This window comes from Gymnogyps californianus, chromosome 2 (assembly GCF_018139145.2).
Source record: "Gymnogyps californianus isolate 813 chromosome 2, ASM1813914v2, whole genome shotgun sequence".
In the NCBI taxonomy this organism is placed as follows: domain Eukaryota; kingdom Metazoa; phylum Chordata; class Aves; order Accipitriformes; family Cathartidae; genus Gymnogyps; species Gymnogyps californianus.
In genome coordinates this window covers 147,035,016-147,056,966 of record NC_059472.1, presented here as the reverse complement: position 1 = coordinate 147,056,966, position 21,951 = coordinate 147,035,016, and the positions used below count along the sequence as shown (strand labels likewise).

Here is a 21,951-nt window from a genome sequence, read left to right as displayed (position 1 = left end):
CTAGAGCAGCTTTTGATACACTTCAGAGGATTTTATACCCAGCAGACAATAAATATCATTAGTAAAATTATGTGCAGTCACGTACTTGATCCTGGTTGATGCTGTCCTTCCACCATTGCTCAGATTGGTTATACCTACTATGCAAATAAATAGCTGCACAGAAATCAAAGCACAGCTTCCATGAGAAGAACTTGCAGGCTTCTCTCTTTAATGCAAATGGGCAACAGTTGATGTTCAGTAAATATGAGTGAGTTCAAATTGTAATTGAAGGCGTGTGGGTAGTGTAACATGTTAACATAACCTTCATTTTACTAACTCTTTCCATTTGGGAGGAAGCCTAGAGCAAAAACCTGCCTATTCACAATTTAAGAAGGAATTGCAGCTTCCTGTGGTACACTGTGGCCCCACCAGGACCAAGGATGCCTCAGGCTGACTTTCAGACATTTTGTGCCTTCATAAATAAAAGAATGTGGTGCGATGTGCGAGGAAAGGAAAGGCATGTTGTACTCTGTTTTCTCAGCTGAGACATGCTGCAGCTTAGGTGGAATGTCAGCCAAAAAAGTCAGCTGGCAATAAGGTTTGTTTATCTGTGACACCAAATCCTGACTGCAATTCATATTCAGAACTCCAGAGCAGAATGCCCTGTGATTTGGTTATGTCCCAGTTACAATACCAGTAGGACAAATGGGGATATGTGTGAGTATTATGATACACCAGTTACTAGTAGATACATAGGCTAAACTCTTTGGACTGTACGGCTACCATTGAAGACTAATTCCAAAATAATATTCATAGCAGTTTCTGCAATAATCCATATAAAATGAATGGGGGCACTCCTTTTATATTTGAACTGCTAGAACAGTTCCTAAGACATAATCTAATGTATATGGAAAAAATTATAATTATATATACATATTATATGTATAATATATATTATATATAATATGATACATATTATATATATTATATATGTGAAAATACATGGATTAGAGGTTGTAGAGATGAGTTGAAGACCTTGTCTTTTAGAAACTATAGTAAAAAAAATCATTTTCACGATCCAGATAGGTCAATGGTTCTGCCAAAGCAAAACCAACCAGCCAAGCCCCTCCCCACTCCCATAACATCTGTATAAACCGTGCTCCAAATATACAATCCATTCTCCTCTAGTCCCAGTTAGTAATTCTTTTGTCCATAGGTTGCAATAGAGTATTTAATGTATTAAATCTGCTTTTGTGAGGAAAATGAGTGAATTAAACATCTAGAAAAGATTTTGTAGTTGAATATTCGAAACGTAATTTTTTGTCAGTTGCACTACGTTTAACTGGTTTAGAATATTCTGTGTTCATCATCATAACCCTAAAGTGATATTTTAGGATTCGAAACTGGGGACAAACAGGACTCCAGTTTTAGGGTTAGAAGCCAAATAGTTGACGTAGTTTTATTTTTACAGTGCTGTAGTAAGAACTGGTCAGTGGGATCTGGAAGGGGGATAAATGGTTTGTATTTTAAGTGAATTAAATTGTAAGTGAAGTAGATTGTTGTAACTACCCATAAAATTCTAAATGTCAGATATAGAATTCATACAGTTTTTAAAATCCTGAAAACAACTGTTCATAGAATTTGGATGAAGACAATAATTGCTGTCATTCATTCTAAATTGTAATTTTGTGTTGTGTTCACTTCCATTTTATCCTGCTTTTTAGCAAAAACCACAAAAACATGTCAGTATGAGTGAACACTACAAACAGCTTCTTCCTATATTTTTAAAGACTGGTAACCTTTTGAAACATTTTACTTATTGAATTTCCTGGGAGATCATTTACCGCCCTATTTTATAACAAATACCTTTAGCTTTTGTGTGAAAAAGCTTATGTTTTAAGGGGCTGCTAGGGAATTACATTTATCAAATCCGTTCTTCTGAGTGTTTATAGTCTTACAGTCCTAAATGGCCTTTCCAAAGGCAATCTCGGGAAGCTGATGGCATTTTCTGTTCATCAAAATCGTCTGTGCTGCCAGGACAGGACTAGCTCGTGCTCTTTGCAGGCTGTGAAGTTGCCACTCATCACCTCGCTGCTCCACAGTCAGACACAGTCACAGGCAGGGACTCTATGGGTTGTTTGGGATCCGGTGGCTTCTCCTCTCCTGTTGGCAGAGCACACTATTATGTATATTTAATACTTTACAACTCTGTGATGCTTTACAACTACAATAATGTTTTAATGATCGCAAAGGCTTTTGAGCTGTGACTCAGTATCCTCCACCCCCTGTTCCTCAGCAGAAATGATGCTCTAAGGAATATCCATAAGCACGTCGTGGCAAAAATCTTCCCTGTATTATCCTCTTTTGGTGAAGAAGATGGGTGTTCAGTTGATTGTCCTCTTTCTTTTAACATTGACAGTAGAAAACAGGACATCCTTGGTTTCTTTCATTTTTCTCTAGACTATGACATTTAATACCTGCTTGCAGACATGGCTTCTGGAGACAGTGCTAGCCTGGGCTTTCTCTGAATATAGCCCTTTTGTGCAGTTCCTGTGAAGGGGAATGAAAGCCATACTACTTTTATTTAAAGGAAGAAATGTCCATGAGAGACTGGCTTTTTGCAGTACAGAGATTTAAACCCCTCAGAGGGGCCAGAATGGACCTCAAGAAATAGATTGCCCTGAAAAAGAATATAATGGAATTGACTGATACACCATTCCTCAAAATGTGAAAAATTAAGGAGAAGGCCTGAATGACCAGACACATAGACCATGATGTACTAGAGAGGCAGTTTGCCAACTGTTCTTCCACTGGACTATCTCGTACTTCCCAAATTCGCACTCCGTCTGCTATTGGATGTATGATGGACTTATACAACAAAGACCAGTATAACCAGTATTAATGATATTGGCTGTTCATACAGATCAGAAGTTTTGGAACAGGTGAATTTTTTGTGAGTATGTTTGCTCTCAGGAGTAACTGAAATATGAGGTAGTCCCCCCCTAAAAGGAAAACAGATTACGAATAAAATACAGGATTCCATGTGGCATGAGCATGTTAGACGTTCTTTTTATCATTCCTTTCAAGATGTCTTCGTTTTCTTTGACATATGCTAAACAGCTATGTGTGATCTTCTGTTGTAATTTCATTCAAAATCAAATTTTAATTTCTTATATTGAAACTGCTTTTAAGAGTTGTAATTGTATGATTCTGCATTTCCCATAGTAATCTACTTCAGCTTACATGGTGGGTACATATAGTTAGGCTTAATTATTGCTAGCTGATAAAATGGTGTTATAAAATAATGGTGCTTAAAACAGTCTTAGTCTAATCATGACACTAATGAAGTTTAGTTTAAAACATTTTATTTTATCCATTGTAGTATGTCAGTAAGTAGTCCGAGAGTAGAGACATTTTGATTTTTTGCATAATGAATAATTAATGTTAGTTATTTTAAATACAAGATTAATAATTTTATTGACACACCCCCCCCCCATTGTTTTTCAAGTATTTGAAGCTTGCATGGTTTATTTCTTATATCTTTATAATTTAGCTTATGGAAACTTCCTAAGCTTGTAATGTTCTGAATTTGCCACTGACTCCAAGTAGTTCAGAGCTTCAGTTCTAATGAGGTCAGTGAGCATGGCAGATATTTATTAGCACCTCGTGTGAATTAGGCCATACTTTCAGGTTGTTATTTCAACAACCTAATTATATCTGGGTTTGATATTCCAATTTACTAACTAATACTGACTCCTGTAATGGATAGTATGCAGACAAACTGCTGCTTCTGACAGCACCACTGAGAGCAACAAGCCTGGTAGCTCAGACATCCGTGAAAGCAGCCTGACGAGTGAAAGGCAAGAAAAAGAGAAAAAAAAAAAAAAAGAAAGAAAAGAAATGAAAGGAAAATTACTGTTACAAGAAAAAATGCCAAGATGCCTTACCATGTTGTTTTCTACTGTTCTAAAAACAGCACTGTTCTGTATCAGGTCTCACCATCTGCAGTCTTCAGGTTAGTGCTTTTTATATGCTTATGCAGTCTGACCTATTCCTAGTAAATTTGACTGTGCTGTGCTACTCTTTCTGACTAGAAAATAATAAAATTCTATAATAGATAAGTTGTAATCAGTTTAGAGTATGTGTTTCCATTTTCTAGCTTATTTGAAAAGTTAATGCTGAGCAATTTAACTTCAGAGATGGCTGGGAATTTTTCAATATTGTTCATCAGAAGATAGCAGTTTAATGCCAAACTTCTTTATAGGAATGGATCACTTGTGATTACTGTTTCAATGCCAAAAAAACCCATTTTATTCAGTTTTGAGATTGTTAAGGTTATAGCTTGACATTTTTGAAACAAAGAATTCAGCTTTATGTTGAAATAGGTTTAATTTTGAAGTCACATAAATTATAATAAACATTGAAAATTATCAAAATTAAACATAGATCTTTTGAAATTATTGGTAAAAAATTGTTTGTTTACCTGATTTTAAAAATTTCTTTTGGCATGAACCTTTGAGATTTTTTTTCTTTTCATTCTAATTTGAGACAGGAGCATTCTTGGCAATCAGTTCTGCACTGGAAAATTATTACTGAGGTTTTCCTAATGTTATCTGTATCTAACGCATCTGTACTCTTCTGTTTGTTCTCTGTACTCCTGTGATTGCTTTTTTATCATGTCCTTTAGAGACTATCCCCTTGCTCTGTACCATGGGGATGCGGCAGAGTTCTGTACCTCATCTCAGCCTCTTCGGCATCTCTCTCTCTGGGCAGTCCTTGCACACTCATTAAAGTCTTTAAGTTCTCTGATATCTGTTTTTACTGTCAAGTAAACAGCTCTTGCTGGCTGCATTAGGCTTAATCTTCTCTAAACTTCCACTATGACTTTTTTCAAATACTGTGGAGACGTAGGATACAAGTAGTTGAGCAGTGCATGCCACATGCTAGCATGCAGGAGCATTCTGCATTACATGGGATGCATTGTTTGGAGCTGGATGCTGGGACATCTGGAGGGAAGCATCTGTGAGAGGCTCAGCTCTTTTGTGGTTTGAACTCAGAGGGTGCTTGCACAGAAGTGAGGTGCTTGGGGGGGCATACCTTGGGACAGCTGAGCTGATGTAGCAGTTTGCTGTCCTCTGCTGCCTGTGACCTTGGTTCGGCCTCCTTCCTTGCATTGCATCTGTCGCTGATCTGATCCCTTGCTGAGCTGACTTAGCTCACCAAGCCAGCAGAAAAACAACCCAGCTGAGAGGAAGAGAAAGGGTGGTAGGAGTGTTAGATTGCCTCAGCCAGCTCATGGAACGTCAACCTCAGATACGCAGTGGGAATCAGGGATGGACTGCCTATAGCCTGTTTAGACGTATCACCTCATGACTCCTGCTGAGTTCTTCCAACACTCTTAACTTTAGCAGAGAATGATGTTTAGCACATCATCTTTAAAAGCCTGCTAAAAGCTCATCTGTCATAGCAGTCAAGTTACTTTTCTTCTCTTTTTGTGTCTTTCACATCCTATCCTTATCGTATCTATCCTGCCTTACTTGCTGCCAAAGTATCAAGATTATTGTTTCTGATTAGTCTGTGATACGAGCCTTCTTTAAAACTCTTATTAAATTCTTGGTTGACAACAATTATGTTCCATTTATCCTGCTGTTCGCGCTTGGGCGGGATGTGAACTTCTGCAGAATTAATGTGTTAACCTTCTTCAAATCTGTCCTTAAAACTGTTTCTCAAGATGCTTGTATGGTTAACGCAATGCTGGGCTGAGCTCATCTCGAGCTTGTACAGGAATATACACAGCATGGGGAATAAACAGGAGGAATTATAGGGTTTGTGGTTGTCCAAAGAGGTGTAGTGAAATCTCCATCCTGAACTCAAAACTGACAGGACAAGGCCCAAAGAAACCCGACCTAACTGCAAATTTGGCCCTGATTTTAAATGGGGGACGGACTATATTACTTCTAGAAGTCTCTCCCAACCCAAATCACTTTAAATATTTTAATGATGGGGAGTAGCAGCCAACATCTGGGGAAAGTGATAGAAAACAAAAAAATAAAGTAAAGAGTTTGTAACCAAAGCTACCTCCATGACACTTTCTGGAGAAGGGTTTAAAAAGGTATCAGTTGTTATTATCCACCAGCTTCAACACAGCAATAACAGTTTACCCTAAGGCTATATTTCCTTAGCTATGTATTCTTGTAACTTGGACTGGGAAGTGGTCAAGGGGGTTGTGCAGTTCAGGCAGTGACCCATCCACATGAACAACATGTGGGGTGTACCTGAGTACCCCAGAAGTGTACTCTAGACCTACACTTCCCCATATGTGATTGCATCACTACTTTGACAGTGTTTTCTGCTGCACGGGAAATAGCTGAGTAATTTCTAAGGGAACGGCAAAAGAAAGAAGGAACTGAAAGCTATGGGAGAGGCCTTCTAAAGTAAGGCCATGAGGCCTGCTCTAGATGTTGCAGCCTGTGGAAAATAAGGCAGGAGCAAGGCAAAACGGGGGAAGGACTTCAATATATGTGCAGCAACATGATTCCCATAAGCAGCTTAGTGTCTTAGAGATGCTAGAATTAAGCACATAATAATCATCGTCTTTCTTTTTACTTTCTGCTCTCTCACGTTGTTGTTGTTATTACAAAATGTTGCAATATTCTTTGTGATTTCTCTGAAGTCTTAGTAGTGAAACCATGAATTGAGATAGCATCAAAATATGAAGTGAAATAAATGCTTTAGATGGCATGATGTCTGTAAGAGTAAATGAAGTGATTGTTATTTTACATCTGGTCTAGTAAATAGCATGTATTGCAGTAAATGGCAAAAGTGCAGTAATTAGCAGTGGGGATACATTGTTTTACCATGGATTGTCAAGGTTCTGCTGTACAAAAGAATGAAAGAGAGTTTAAGTATGGTTTTGATAAAATATATCTTGGAACCTGCCCTTTAAATGATTTTTCTTTTTAGCATAAACTTTTTTTTAGCCTTGTAATTATACAATGCTCTCTTAATTATTCCTTTCCTGTTTCCACAGTCTGACCTTTTTCTTTCCCAGTCCTTCTCAAAGCATGTCCTGATCAGTACACACTCTGCAGACCCCATTGTCTGCTGCAGCAAGTTGATACTTACTATCATTCTTTCAGCTTCTTTTTCTTGGAGGCTTCCTCTCTGTTTGCCTTTTATCATGTTCATTCATTTTTCTCTCTTTTCTCTGGGGAAGCGTGTAAAGATATAGTAAGATATATATGATAAATTTTTTCAAGTAGATAATTTAAAATGAATATCTGACTTGCTTGGTAAGTGGGACAAGAAAAAAAGTAAGTTTTGATACATCAGAATGCATCTGGTAAAGTCTTAATGGAACAAGAAAAAACATCCACCTGTACTTCTGGGAGCAATGGTCAGCCCTCAGCTCCCTCACCAATAAATCTGGCTTCAGCTAAATGAATTTCATGTTCCACCACTGTGTTTTATTGTTCCCCTAGGTTAACTAAAACCATTGCTTTTGCTGCTGCTGCAGTCAATGATGTTATAGAACCTTATACTTTGGTCTGAGCCAAAAGATTGGAGTTAACTATGGGTGATGATGAAGAAAAGTCAAACTCTTTCTCTGCATCATTTAATCTCACCTTGAATTACCTGTATGTCACCAGAAACACAGCTCAGATCTGTTGTCTTTTCCCTAATCTGCTTATTTATGTGATTCCCAAATTATCTTCCAAATAGACAACCATCTGGAGATTTCTTAAGTATTTTTTGTAACAAATTGTTAAAAACTATTGATCATTTTTTGCAGCCCTACTAGAGTATTCTTTTAATGGAAAAAAGAGTGGAATTATTCAATCAAGTGTCTTCAACACTGATATGTGCTGATATATATGCTCATATATATGATACCTAAATAAAGGACTAGAAGATAATTAGCAAAGCTAATCCTAGAAATTCCTTCTTTTTGTTTGTATAGAATCTTTTTCTAATACTTCAGCTTTTAATGCTTCCCAAAATTTCTCCTGCTTTGGAAGAAGTGCTTCATTTCCCTGGGCTTACAGTTTCCATTGTTGCAGGTAAATTAGCAAACGGGTTCGCTGAGGCAGTTTGACAGAATTCTCTCAGCTTGCGAGAAGCTGATTGCAAAAGAGGAAAGCATGTCTCAGATCTGCTGCTGACAGTTGTCACAGAGGCAAGAGGCATGGGTTATCATCCCCAAAATAAGCCTGTCGATTTGGAGGCTGTAATGAAGCTGACCGTCAGTAGGCTTGCTGCCTTACGCTGACAAGGGATGATTGGTAGGAATTGAGAAAGATCTGTTTTGAGGAGAAGGAATGAAGAGTAAAAAGTTTCTACCAGTGTCTTCACTTTTCTTAGGAAGAAGAAAGGGACTCCCAGGGTGTCTGCCCCTGCCAGGGACCAGGGAAAAGCTACCAGCCCTTTGTCGCTGCAGAGTGGTGACTGATCAGTGGCCAATGTCAGCTTAAGATACTACTTCTTATTAAGTTAAAAAGTTCAAGCTGTGCTCAGTTTTCAACCCACATGACCAATTTACCACTTGGTATGAGGAGATGAGACTCGCTTCTATGTACTGACCTGTGTTTATGCTGGTGGTGAATTAAGCAAAATATATTCATTCCAGCTTGATCGCAGAACCTTTGATTAAATTATGTTTTTCTCTATTTTCTCATGAAGGGCTACATCTGGTCATGTAGGAATAGCTTGTAACAACACTGAAACATAAATTATTTGATGAACTACTTAGGACTATTCACTTAATGCATGATAATCCTGTGAACATGTTAACGAGCAGCAATTCTCTGATGATTAAACTGCTTTAAAATGTCTTTGTACTCATATGTCATTAAAATGAACTTGGCACTTCTAAAACATCCATTATTCATCATGTTCCAGTGTTGCATCTGACTGTGTATAGCTTTAATTTCACTCACTTAACAAAGCAATCTATTCATTACAATAGTTTGAAACATGTTTTCTAAATCAGAAAAACCCTAGTTAAATATACAGCGTTACTTACCTTTACAAGTATAGTAGAGCAAAAAATAACATCCCAAATTGTAATTGCATACTTTGTGCATTTAAATATGCTAACTAAAACTAAATGGATGTTTTAAGAAAAAAACTTTGTTGAAATCAATGATACTGTTACTTGGGGAAGCAGGATAGGTAAAACATCCTGCTGAAAGCACAAGGTTGACCTTTCTTTCTGAAATAGTTCAGCAAACATTTTCTCAGTAATCCTTTTTCACACACATTTATTGTCCTGATCACTCAAGAAGCAGAGAAGGACAGAGTATTATTACTGCAAATATGAGTACTACTTATATATATATATATATGTATATATTTTTTTTTTATGGTTGTTTCCTGCTTCTCCTATATCTTTTCCTGGGTCCTTCCATACATTGTGAACCCCATTAAATCCTACATTAGCTTTGCTCCTTTTTGAATCTGTGTGTGATGGCTGTTCCAGAAGTGGTTCTTCACTTCTTAGCAAGCCCATGAGATGTATCTCAGAAAGTATCGGACTGCTGATTGACTCCATGTTTGAAGATTTTTGACTCATGGGCTGCACGGACTCCATCTCTTGTAAGCAAAAGATGGCTTGTCAGAGGAGTTAGACAGAATATCAGCTAAATGGACCACTTGAAGAAGTATCAACAGAAATGCATTTTCTTTTCAGTGTAGCTAAATGAATTTCCAGTTGAACTAGTAAAATTCTGATAAATAACAGTGGGAGACAGGCTAATAACCTCCATACGAGCCAGAAATCTTTATTCTCAGAGTGCACGAGAGTCTTGCAAAACATGCACAGATACACGGTGACTAAACTTTTAATCGTTAGATTTTGAAAAGCACTTCAGTCTCTTAATTTTGCTTTAAAAATGCTTCTTGGGCTTGCTGGGAAAATAGTGGATAGTCACCTATGCTGTGCTTATTTCTCACAGATTTTTGATCAAACACGTTTTTAACACATTCTGATTTGGTCTGTTGCCAAAGTAGGAGGTTTGAACAGCTATGGAAGGTTTACGAATGCTTTCCTAGTAAGCAATAGAGGTAGGGAGTCCTTGTCGATTGTATTAACTCTTTCAACAGCTCTTGGTACAATAAAAGTCAACATATCAATGATTAGCCTATGGAATTGTTAAAATAATGTAATTGTTAAAATAATGTGAATAAAATATGTGTGAAAGAGATGGAACAATTGTGTGGTAAGAGGAAGATACTGAAAGAGGTGGACTTGGAAAGATTTTAGTAACTGTTGATCTCTCTGTGTTTGGCTAAGAATGTTGATGGAATTAGAATAAACTAAGAAACCCAACTGTGGGCTCACTTTTTTACATTTCTGTCTCTTTCTGTGAATCACAGTCCTCCTTTCTTCATAGCCCAATAAATAAGAATGAGTTTGCAATCAGTTAGGAGTTAATTGCAGAGAATTTCTACTGAAAAATTTCAAAACTGTATTAGTGTATAGCTTTTTTCATCAATCTTTCCTTATAAAATGGCAGTTTATGGAACATATTTAGTGTGTCATCTATCGCAATATCAAAATTGAGTTAGTGGTGTCTCAAGCTTTTGTATGCCATTTTATGGTCAGACTTCTACATTAAGCTTTTCCTTCCAACTAATCTTGATAGTGTTTGTGGATATATTGCTATAGCTTTGGCTACATTTATGTGTGATTCAACCTATGGAAAGCCTTAAGTTGTATATGGAAATAATTCTGAACTCTTTCATAATAAGGAATTGTTATTTACAATGCAAATAATCTACGGTTTCTACAAAATGCTAGGTAAGGACTTTTTTTTTTAAACTTACATTAATAAGTCTCTATTTCTTTAACACACAGCCCCTGTTCTCCCTGGGGCATATCAGCAAAGCCAGTCCCAAGGATATGGATACATGCACCAGACCAGTATGTCATCCATGAGGTCCATGCATTCACAGCCTCATTCAGCAGGTCTGGTGAGTATTTGTTTTAAAGAACAATTTTATTTGGTAAGCAACATCATCAGCTGTTGTGAAATCTCTTAAATACGAGTGAATTGGTCCCCTTGAATTGTATAGTTGGACTATTTGACTGTCCTAGTCCTAAATGTAAGTAATAGTCCTCATGTATGAAAAAGATTAAGTGACTGAGGGCAGTAGCAAGGACTTTTATGTCAGAATGCATTAAAAAAAATAATTTATGATCTCCAGAAGGCAGAGAAATAACTGAATCTTCTACCTGCTAAAACAAATAGTAAATGCTGGGACAGTATTTCACAGGCTGAGCTTTCATGTTATGCTCTGTGATGAATTCAGGCTCCTAGCACTGGATGAAAACCACTGATCTCTGAAGATCACTCTGTTGGTTTAAATTTGTTTAAAATTTTTTGACTTGCTGATTTTGTGCTAGCAGGCTTTGTGCCTATCCATATTACTCATCTCTGCTTGCATAAAGCTAGCTCAGACTCCATATTGGTGTGCCCTTTCTAATTCAACAAACAGTCGTGCACCCACTTGTGCCTGATCGAAATTGAGTTATACGGCTGGGCGGCTGAGAAGAAGCTTTGGCATGAAAAAGCCATGGCCACAGTCATGAAGTTTTTAATTGTGGTGGATGGGAATGTAAAGCTGGAGTGAATATTTTGTTTTAGAAGTAACTGGTCACGGAAGGATTGCTGAATGGGTATTCAGCTGGGGTTTTTAGGAAATTGAGCTTCTTTTTTCTTTTTGAACTCTTTATAGATAAAGTTCAGTTTTAATGGTTATCATATTTTTTTAATCATATCACTACGTAGAGATTTCATAGTTCAGATCCAGTCACCTTTTACCTTAAAAATGTTGACTTGTAATTTTGAATTTTAAACTGTTTTGAATGGATGTATATTTACTACCTCTGTCACCTTTTTTAGAGATAAAGAAGTATTGAATTATGAACCAAACGTAGAGCTTGCTGAGCTGAAAAAAACTGTTTTCAAGATTAGCTGGAACTTGTATTTTTCTTTAAGACTGAAACTCCATGGCATTTTATATTGTAAAGATCATGGTATTCTGGGAGGTTTGGGTGCTTTCAGGCTTGCCAGTTTCTCAGCTGCTTGGGGGCTGAAGGGGCTAACTTGCTAGGAAGTCTGGGATCCAGATACCTGCATCTTTGGGTGAGCAAATAACCCGGGAAACTCTTTGGACACCTGCATGACAGCTGTGAGGCAGCTGGTACTGGAATCAACCATTAATTTCCAAGGATATCGCAAGGCACTTGGGGAGCTGGCTGCCTTCCAGAAGGGCCAGAGTCCAAAAAGTGGGAGATGTAGAAGCCTGGGCTTTGCCAGCAGATTTGCTAGTCAGTGGGGAGCAGAGCAGCCTTCAAATCCAGCAGATAGGGAACGGAGATGCCTGCAAATCTGGAAATGCACTTAGCAGCCTTCGCAGCTATCTGGGCAGGTGGATGGCTACTATTTCCCTGATACCTCTGTCTCCCAGTGACTTACCTGGTGGGCTACCTGTTGAAATAATATCATTTCAATCATCTTGAGAATCACCATTTGACTCTCCTTCCAGAAATGGGAATGCAAAGGTAATAGGAAAACGAAGGGAGTGAAATTAAAGCATTTAAAAAATAAAGGATTGACTGAGTGTCTCAACAGGATTTCTTGTCCCTTTTGTGAAACTGTTGTCATTTGACATTCTTTGAAGCAATAATAGCTGTTTATCATGGGTAAAACAGGAAACAGCAAATGTCATAGTTTGAATGGATCTTGTTGCTGTTAAAAACTGAGTGGGTTTCCTTGAAGACAATAAAACTCAAACATTTCCAGAGGGAGAAAATCAAGTACTGCTGGCCTGGCCTGGTGCTGGCTGCTAACTTGCCAGTCTGGTGAGGAAGATGGAGTGTGATCTTATGACCCTCCAGGGTGATGATTCTGCTCCAGAAGAGGCGTCTCAGATGCAGCTAGAAACCTGGCATGCTCCCTTGTCTTTCCACCTTCACGTCAAAAGACTGTCTTTTCTTTAGCTGTGCAGCTTATCCAGGTGTGCTGGGCATGTTACACTCAGCGATTGGGGTGGCACAAGGGGTTCCCAGTGTGTGCTGGGGGAAACCTCTGGTTGGGGATGTGTTTTAAGTGTAGCGATTTGCACAGACTGAAGATGGAAGGCAGCCTTGGAGTGCTTTTCAAATGCAGTGTGGACATGCCCTAGGAGATCTGACAAACACAATGTTAGGTTCATTGCTTTCAGCTGTCTGTTCGGTTCTGGGCTTGGAGCAGTAGTACCAGGGATGCAGCCTTGTCTGGCTAAGCCAGGCAGAGGGAAGAAAGAAGTAAGAGAAGAAAGTAAGAAGGGGAAGAGACGGGAGGAAAGAAATCCCAGCCTGAATACTGGTCTCAAAGCACAAGCAGTTTCTGAGACTTACCTAAAAGCAATGAAGGTGACAAAGTCACCCATCAGCGCCTGAGTTTGGCCAGGACATCTCTAGGATGAGTGATTAAGATCCCATGGGTTATATCAGGGTGGGGATGATTGGAGAGTTAGCTGCTGTAGTAAAACCTACTCCTTTCAGCCTATTTGTTGCACTGTTATCAACAGGGTCCCCAAAAGACGTAAGTTCATTTTATAATCACATCCACCGATTTCTTATACTGAGAACTAGAAATTTTCTAATTTATAAATTTTCAAATTCTAGTTTATTTAGTTTTGAGCATGATCCTAACACAGTTTCTGGGTAGATTTTTTTCCTAGATCAATTGTGTTATTTTCTGATTCTTAACTTTTGCTCACTTTCTATGAGCAGTTCTGATTATGATTCTAGGCTGAATTAAATTGTTGCTCAGAGTACAGATTGTTTTATAACAGACCCCTGAAGGCTGTTTGCCTCTTTCTAAGATAACAGAGGGTGTTCTCCCATCTTTAGATAACTAGAAGTGGTAGGGAAACAAAACCTAGGTTGCAAATTGGCTTTCCTTGGTAGCTGTTCAATGTGAAGGACGCTGCAACAGGTACTTTTCCTTGCAAGGAGTAATCCATAGAATAAGTATAAACTGGTGGATGAAGTGGAAATATGCATCTGTCAGCTCACATCTGGCTGGGGAGCTGGGAATATGAGAGCTGGGCTTCAGTACTTCATATGCACAAGACTTACTGTTCTGTCTGAGCAGTAGCTGCTAGGTAGACCTTTGAGGAGGTGAGAGATAAGTGAGAATTTGACTGTTTTACAAAACCCCAACCTTTTCTTATACCCTCTTGTGCTCTCAGTACCTGCTAAACTCACTACTGACAGAGGAATAATTCACTAAAATGCATTTTAAAAATCCCTACTTTGAGTCCTTTAAGCATTGTAATTCTCAATTATATAGCCCAGACTACACTCTGAAGTGATAATTAGGCATTAAATGCTAACAGGATTATTATGGAGATTTCTCCTGACAGCCATTTAGCACCTAATTAGGTGTTAAGGCCATAAATTTAGGTTTCTCAGCAGCATGTAGGGCCCTAATAATTTTTTTTAAAGTTTGAAATTATCAGCTTGTCTTCACAACTGTGCCACCACAGTGATGTAGTCAAGCTGCCTTAAAGGAGACAGCAGTAGTATGTCCTATACCATGATGTTCTAAGGATGAGTAAGCATCTGTCTGGGTGAGCAAAAACTTACCTGTTTTTTTCCAATTACATGTTAGTTTAATAAAACATTTAATCTCTTCCCCCAGTCTTTGCCCATTTAAGGGAGACATATAAGCATGGCTCAGAGGAAAATCTGTTCCCTGCCTTATGCCAGATACGGACTTACTACCATTTTTCTTAAATGGACCTTTTTCTGAAATAAATTGTTTAAAGGACTAACTGCTGCTGAGCTTGTTGTAATAGCATATTTTTCACTTTTTTTTGGAGTTAGTTTCAAGGCTCAGTAGAGAGATCAGTTGAAATAGTTGGAAGAAATAAGATTCTCAAAGGCAGAGACCATTCCTTAGGGTCTTCCGACTGCTACTTTTCTAGTTTGTGAATCTTTAAGGAATTTTTTGTGATGATAGAACCCTCCCAATTAGTTGCTTCGACGTAGTGCATAAACAATGATGCTTTTTTTCATCACCTTCCATGTACACTTGGAAGACATTAAGGAAGCACCAAGAAACCACATACCTCTGATTGAAAATCGCTTTTGGTCACAGCCTGTAGGGCAGCAACATTACAAGGCACGGCAGAGAACAATTATACAGAGCAAGACTCAAGTACGCTTCAGAGTAGGCTTGTCAGGAAAAGTAGTGGTCTCCAGTGTTTAACCAGGAGTTGATTTCTCTGTAGTTTTTAGTCTGCACTACCAATGATAAAGGCAGAATCAAGACAAAAAGTGTATTTCTAGCATGGGAACAGTAATAATGAGTTGCCCTATAGTGTTTGGATTAGATGGTCCCATATTTCCAACATGTGACAAATGGCCTACTCAATGTGTGTGGAGGAATCTCCATCTTTTCTGAAAAGAATTTCATTAAAAACCCTCAAAAAACCATGTATGAGAGGGACTGAAACTAATCCAGAGTTGTGTTCCTCAGCTGGGAAGCAGAACAAAGTTTGCTGTCTCTTAAAAGGTTCAGACAATAGTACTAGGCATTAACTCAAACATTGACTGTTTTTACCTTTTTTCTCTTTAAATCATTGTACCAGAAAAATTCAGCTAGATATGGTGACATATCAAAAATTGCTGGTAGGGAAATTGAATATTATCAGTGATGCTTGAACTGCTCTTGACTTCTGTCAAGAGACAGCGTAAGGAAAAGAAAGTACTCCTGGGAATTTTAAAATGAGCTAGTTTTGTTCTGCTGTTAAGATACAAGGGTAGACTGTTCCCTCTGAGTTTGAAAATCCTCTTTGAATTCCAGTAAATGATAGCATTTTATTGGTTATGAGTGGAAATAAATACTCTGTTTAGAAAGAAAATGGAAATCTTGGCTTACAGTGGAGAGAGGCGTAGAGAAATTTGGCTTAGCTAGTGATAGGACTTCATGTTCTGCTTAGATCAATCTTTTATCTGAATATGCAAAAATGAGTATTCATAAAAATTATTTTTGCAGACTTTTTGAAATCTTGTTTGTCTTTTTTCATTAGATAATAATATATTCCTAATTCTTAATTTGGGGTAAAATTGTAATGAAATGAAGGACATTCAGTGAGAAGGCAAAGTTAATGACCTGGATGAAGACTGTGTTTCTTTTCTGTAGTGAAGATACAGAAGAAGCTATTTGAGAATCATGCAAATAGGGAGCAGAAGCACAGCTAGCCATGGCTGGATGTAATGACCTGTTACTAGTGAATATATGAAACAACAGTTGGAATATTTCAGGAGGCAGTGAATGGCTTGAAATCTGTTTGTATGAGGACTTTGGACAATGTAGGTTCACAAAAATAATTACTTTGGTACTCAGAAAAAGGGGCTGTATTCACTGTATATTTGACAGGGTGGAGGGTCTACTGTTTCTTTTCAACAGGTAACTTGTGATTTCTCTCTCTGCCTTGCTCCCTCTGTTCTTTTTCCTGCTCTTTTCATTTTCTTTGTGCAAAGAAGTGAAGGAATCTCTCTGTGTTTAGGCTTTAGACTTTACAGCCTTGTTTTCTTTCCTTCAACAGAGAACATACAGAGCTATGTATGACTACAGCGCTCAAGATGAAGATGAAGTTTCCTTCAGGGATGGTGATTATATCATCAATGTGCAACCAATTGATGATGGCTGGATGTATGGTACTGTTCAGAGAACTGGGAAAACAGGAATGCTTCCAGCAAATTATATTGAGTTTGTTAACTAATTTTTGTCTCTAGTCCTTTGAGCTTTATTATGATTTACTCAAAATCTAACCTTTTAGAAAAAGTCAGAAGAATCTTTTAAGAGTACATGTTCATTACTTTATCACTGCTATAACAGTCTGCATTCTCACTCAGAATCCAATTTAGAGTCCTTTAAAGTAAAGATAAATAATCAACAAGAAGCTCAGAGCTTTGAAAACAGCATTGCTTATAATAGTGCTCCCTCAAAATGAAAAACATATATGGAAGCCTGGTGCTGCCAATCCTATAAAGATTTCAGTCAATTAGCTGTAAAGGGGAAATATCTTTTCCCTACACCTCAAAGACATTATTTCTCTTTATTATAACTACCATAAAATCGATTCACTTCTTATGGCACTCTGAAGTCACAGGAGGTTAACACACTGAGTTTGAACACATCTTCAAATTATTCGGGAGGTGTTTAATGTTTGAGCAGTTAGCATCCTAATAAAAATAAAAATGTTGAGTAGATAATTCAATCATTTGAAATAATGACAAGTAATGTGCTAGTAAAAAAAACAAATAAAAACCCCTACTGCCCAGCAGTCTTACAGTAAACAGGTCTATTTTGACAGCATAAATTTCCTGACTCTTGCATACCCCCATTTATTCCTGGATTACCCATTTTCTCTTATTTCCAACAGTGACCTCTTCTGTCAGCTTTGCTTGCATCCCAGTCCATCAGTTAGATCCATGCCTGGATTCATGGTTCTTCGGTATCTTTTCCACAGAAAATTCCTTGCAAAGACTATCTAGAGTATAAAACCTGTTAACTCTTCTGTTTCCTTCTAATAATACTTAGCATTTAAATAGAAACTTCCATTAGGGCAATGTACAACCAATACTTCATGTTAGCTCCTTTACCTTCCCGTGTACTGCTGTAAATAAATGTCCTGTGTGAGGCCCCAGTGCTGTGCAGTCACGCAAAGCCTGCAGTCTCATCCCTCCTTCTTGCCACAGGTAACTCGCTTAATGGCTGCTTTGCTGATGAGCTAATGTACCTACCCCTGCTGCAGAAATACTTGCACCTCCATTGAGGAGTGGAGGAGAGCTCTGGTTATTGTAGTGCATTTCAGCTCAATGGCCTATTGCTTCACTTTCCTCCAAAAATCTTGGTGATCCAACAGTGGGTTGTACGCTTGCCAAATGATTAATGATGGAGAAATACTACGTTTTCTTTTACTGATGTAATCTTTCTCATAACTGACACCGAAGGGAAAACTAACCAAACACAAGTCCAACATACTCTATGCCATCATGCTTCAGTTTAGCCATCTGTAGAAAACAGTAAAAATATTTTGCTGACAGACCTTCACGTACGCTATTTGGTGTCCATTAACTTATGATCAGAACTAAGAGATCCAGGTCTCAGTCTGTGATGCTAAGGAGAGGATCAAATAACTGGTGACATAATGGACCTGTAAGAGGGACTGTGTCGGCAGGCTTGGTCACCAGGAAGTTGGTTTTGCTTTGACTGGGTGCCAGGAGGGTGCCGCGTTCCCTCCCAGGGAGAAACTCTGTGCGGAAGGACAAAAGAGTTAAAGATTCGTGTGGGAACTTACTCATGTGGATGCATACGTGTGTAAGGAAGAAAATGTTTTTGCTGATAGTATCATTTGTGGTGTTCAGCCATGTGCTAGAGAAGTTAATTTTGGAGTAGCTCTCAGAATGTTGATCCTGCACTGGCTTTCTTCCATTTCTGAAATTTTTAAAGTAGAATTAAATATAGAATTTATGGACAATTTTGTATTTCTCATTTCACAAAGTAAGCAAGCCTACAATATCTATTTAAAGAATGAAGAAGGAAGGCAGTATGGATTTGTTATGTCAACTGAAAGTTGTCAATGCAAATACCTGCTAGTTCTATTTTTGCATACAATTAGGAATTGGAAAGCTTATGCAATTTTTTTTAGGTGTTGCTAACACAGGGCTGATCCCAGCTGCCAAACAGGGTGGAATGACTGCATTAAAAAAAAAAAATTAAAAAAATGTCCGTGACTGTGGAATTGCCTATGTTTTCTTGTCAGCTGCCTAATTTCAAGGCTAAAGCTGACCAGGAGCATCTAACTTCAAAAAATGTGGCTTAAAACCAGGGATGTGATACTGTAAATGTGCAGTCTGTATGGGTGACTGTTGTGGTTTAACCCCAGCCAGCAACTCAGCACCACGCAGCCGCTTCCCCCTCCCCCTCCCAGTGGGGTGGGGAGGAGGAAAGGGAAGAAAAAAAAAGTAAAACTCGTGGGTTGAGATAAGAACAGTTTAATAACTAAAGTAAAATAAAATATCATACTAACTAATAATAATAATAATAAAAACATAATAATAATAATAATTGTAATGAAAAGGAATATAACAAAAAAAAGAGAGAAGTAAAACCCAAGAAAAGACAAGTGATGCACAATGCAATTGCTCGCCACCCGCTGACCGATGCCCGAGCAGCGATCCACCCCTCCCGGCCAGCTCCCCCCTGTTTATATACTGGGCATGATGTTCCATGGTATGGAATACCCCTTTGGCTAGTTCAGGTCAGCTGCCCCGGCTCTGCTCCCTCCCAGCTTCTTGCACACCTGCTTGCTGGCAGAGCATGGGAAACTGAAAAGTCCTTGGCTTAAGATAAGCGCTACTTAGCAACAACTAAAATGTCAGAGTGTTATCAGCATTATTGTCACACTAAATCCAAAACACAGCACTGTACCAGTTACTAAGAAGAAAACTAACTCTATCCCAGCCGAAACCAGGACAGTGAAACTGCTGTCATTTAAAATGCTTGAAAGTTTTGTGTATAGAGCTGCTGCTGTGACAGACCCTTATGCATTACTGGTGACTTCCACATTAAATTAGCAAGCTTTGCAAGTCAAATGGCTTTTTCAAAAGGCTGATGTGGTAAGCTGAGCTAGAAGCTCTGAAACAAGCAGTCTGCCTCTGTGTTGGTTTTCATCACCAGCCATCAACAGCAAGGAGAGGAATCCCATCTTACGATGGCTGGCAATTTTTTCTGATGATGCCTGAGGCAGAATTTACTATCACTTGCTGCTGTGCTGCTCTATTAGCTGTGTAATGCTGACAACAATAAAAATAAGTTGTCAGTTTGTTAACCGGGTATGAATAAAAAGAAATAGATACGTTGCATCAAGTTGCAATTTTTAGTGACTTATAAAAACCAAAGTCTCCACCTATAAATACACTAGCATTCTTCCTAAGTGAGGAGATGGCTTGCAGTGTTGAACAATGTATGTATAGCGAAAAGTAAATCAGAAAATGAGCATTTGATGACATTAGAGGACTATGTTATGCTAAACAATGGAAATAAAATTTCCTTTATGAATTTTGAATATTCATTAGCCTGGCAAAGCAGCTAAAGCAATTTGCAAAATAAAAAAGGTCGAGAAAACAAAACAGTATGTGAATTGTATTTCTCTTGAGAATGGTATGTCAGCAGAATTATTAAGATCTGTTTTAAGTTACTCATTCATGCAGTCAGGTTTTTATGTTGTATATGCTTAGTAATTTGTGTTCATATGGAATGGTTCCTGCTTTTTGATATAAAACAAACTTTAGTGTCATTATGCAGCTTTGTTCTAAGCAATGCTATCAAAGGCCCGAAATTATCAGAGTGCAATTATAAAAATGTTTTTTAAGATCTAAAATCTGTAAGGTAGGGAAAGTAAGTCAGCAACTAAATTGTGCCAGCACAGGTTTTACAAGATATATGTTGGAGCCCATTACATGCAGTGGGATATAGAGGTGAACAGATGTTATATGCTGTCTTGTCACCTTTAAAGTATATATTCCTTTTTAACACAGCATGTTCCCCTCACTGTACTTTCTTCCTGTAGACAACATTTTTCTGGGGAAAGGAAAAGAGTTTTAAGGAGCCAAATTTCCCAAGATGATCCAAAGTTCAGGTTGGAAGTTCACACATTCCCATTTTAATCATTTTAGAAATAAAGAAGATACAATGTGCTGTAATTCTTGCTAACAGGAGTATAAACGTAGAAAACAACGTAGAGCATATTCATACATAAATACAAGAACAAATGGGTGCCTTGCTTTTCATTACTGTTTCTTGCCTGGCTAATCTTCATTTTCTAAACAAAGCTACTTACAGATACTGCAGTTGTAATTTTTCATTATGGAACATTAGCATTTAATCTTGATGAAACAGGGTTTTCTTGATTACATTTGACATACCATAAACCACTTCAGCAGACTGGGATTTGACAGAGAATCACCTCCAATGGATTATATTTTTGACAAATATGTCCCTACCGAGTGTTCCTTGGGGATATGGAAGGTCCCCAATACTTGGGAAAGGTAATAATTCTAGTTTTTATTGGACAGTGACTGCCTGTCATCTTGTACAATGAAAAAGAAATGACAAATACAGAAGTCTTTGGCAGAAAGTGGTACAGGGTATAACATGTTAGATTTTAATTATGTTGATTAATACTCCATTTAAAATACAGAATATGCTTTAGTTAGTAAATGTTTAAATAATATACTGAAACAGACAAAAGATGCTGTTGAAAGAAGATCTCCAAACTGATGTGCTGGCAAATGCAAAGTACTGGTGAGCTGTAGAGGAATAAACCATTTTGCAATGCTTTAGTGATTTTCTCCAGCTTTATGCCGTAGGAACCCCATCTCTCCTTTTGAAAGAAAACCTGAAAGCTATATTTCCTAGACTGCCTGCACTACAACAGTATATTCAAAAGAATTTCATATGCTTCTTGTGTCTGATAAATAGAATTTGCATATTGTACTTAAGTTGTAATCCAGTTGTTGTTGACATTTGTTTAATTATTATTATTTTAGGGGGGAAATAAGCTATACTGTAGCATTTCAATCATGTGTATTTAATATTACTATTAGAAATTGCTAGACCATTGGAAGACAGCAATGACTGTATTGACATTGATTAGCATGATGTGGAAACTCTCTCAGCTGTTGGTTTTTGCAGTGTGATATAAAAAGCAAAAATGAACCGCTGTGCAGTTTGGCTTATGTTTGCTTTAAAGTGTGTAAAGTTTTAGTTATTTTGCAAAACTGTACTGTATTTGGGAGTATACAGTTATGAAGGTAACAATTGTTTTTCAAAGGACAGATATACTTACTCTTGGATCATATGATGTATCATCTTAATTTGGCTTTTGTTATGCAGAAAGTTAACA

General features: G+C 37.8%; 1 protein-coding gene across 4 annotated transcripts in view; it reads left to right on the top strand.

Annotated features, from left to right (window-relative positions):
• The window catches only part of NEBL (nebulette), a 273,965-nt gene extending 254,656 nt beyond the window's left edge, over positions 1-19,309 (top strand). For 3 of the 4 annotated variants that reach the window (XM_050892027.1, XM_050892026.1, XM_050892025.1), the window contains 2 exons: positions 10,835-10,950; positions 16,585-19,309. In XM_050892027.1, coding sequence (XP_050747984.1) covers positions 10,835-10,950; positions 16,585-16,761 — 293 coding nt within the window. In that variant the 3' untranslated portion in view covers positions 16,762-19,309. The remainder of the gene's footprint in view (positions 1-10,834; positions 10,951-16,584) is intronic. The other variant, XM_050892028.1, reaches the window with a different exon arrangement.
• The last annotated feature ends 2,642 nt before the right edge of the window (positions 19,310-21,951 follow it).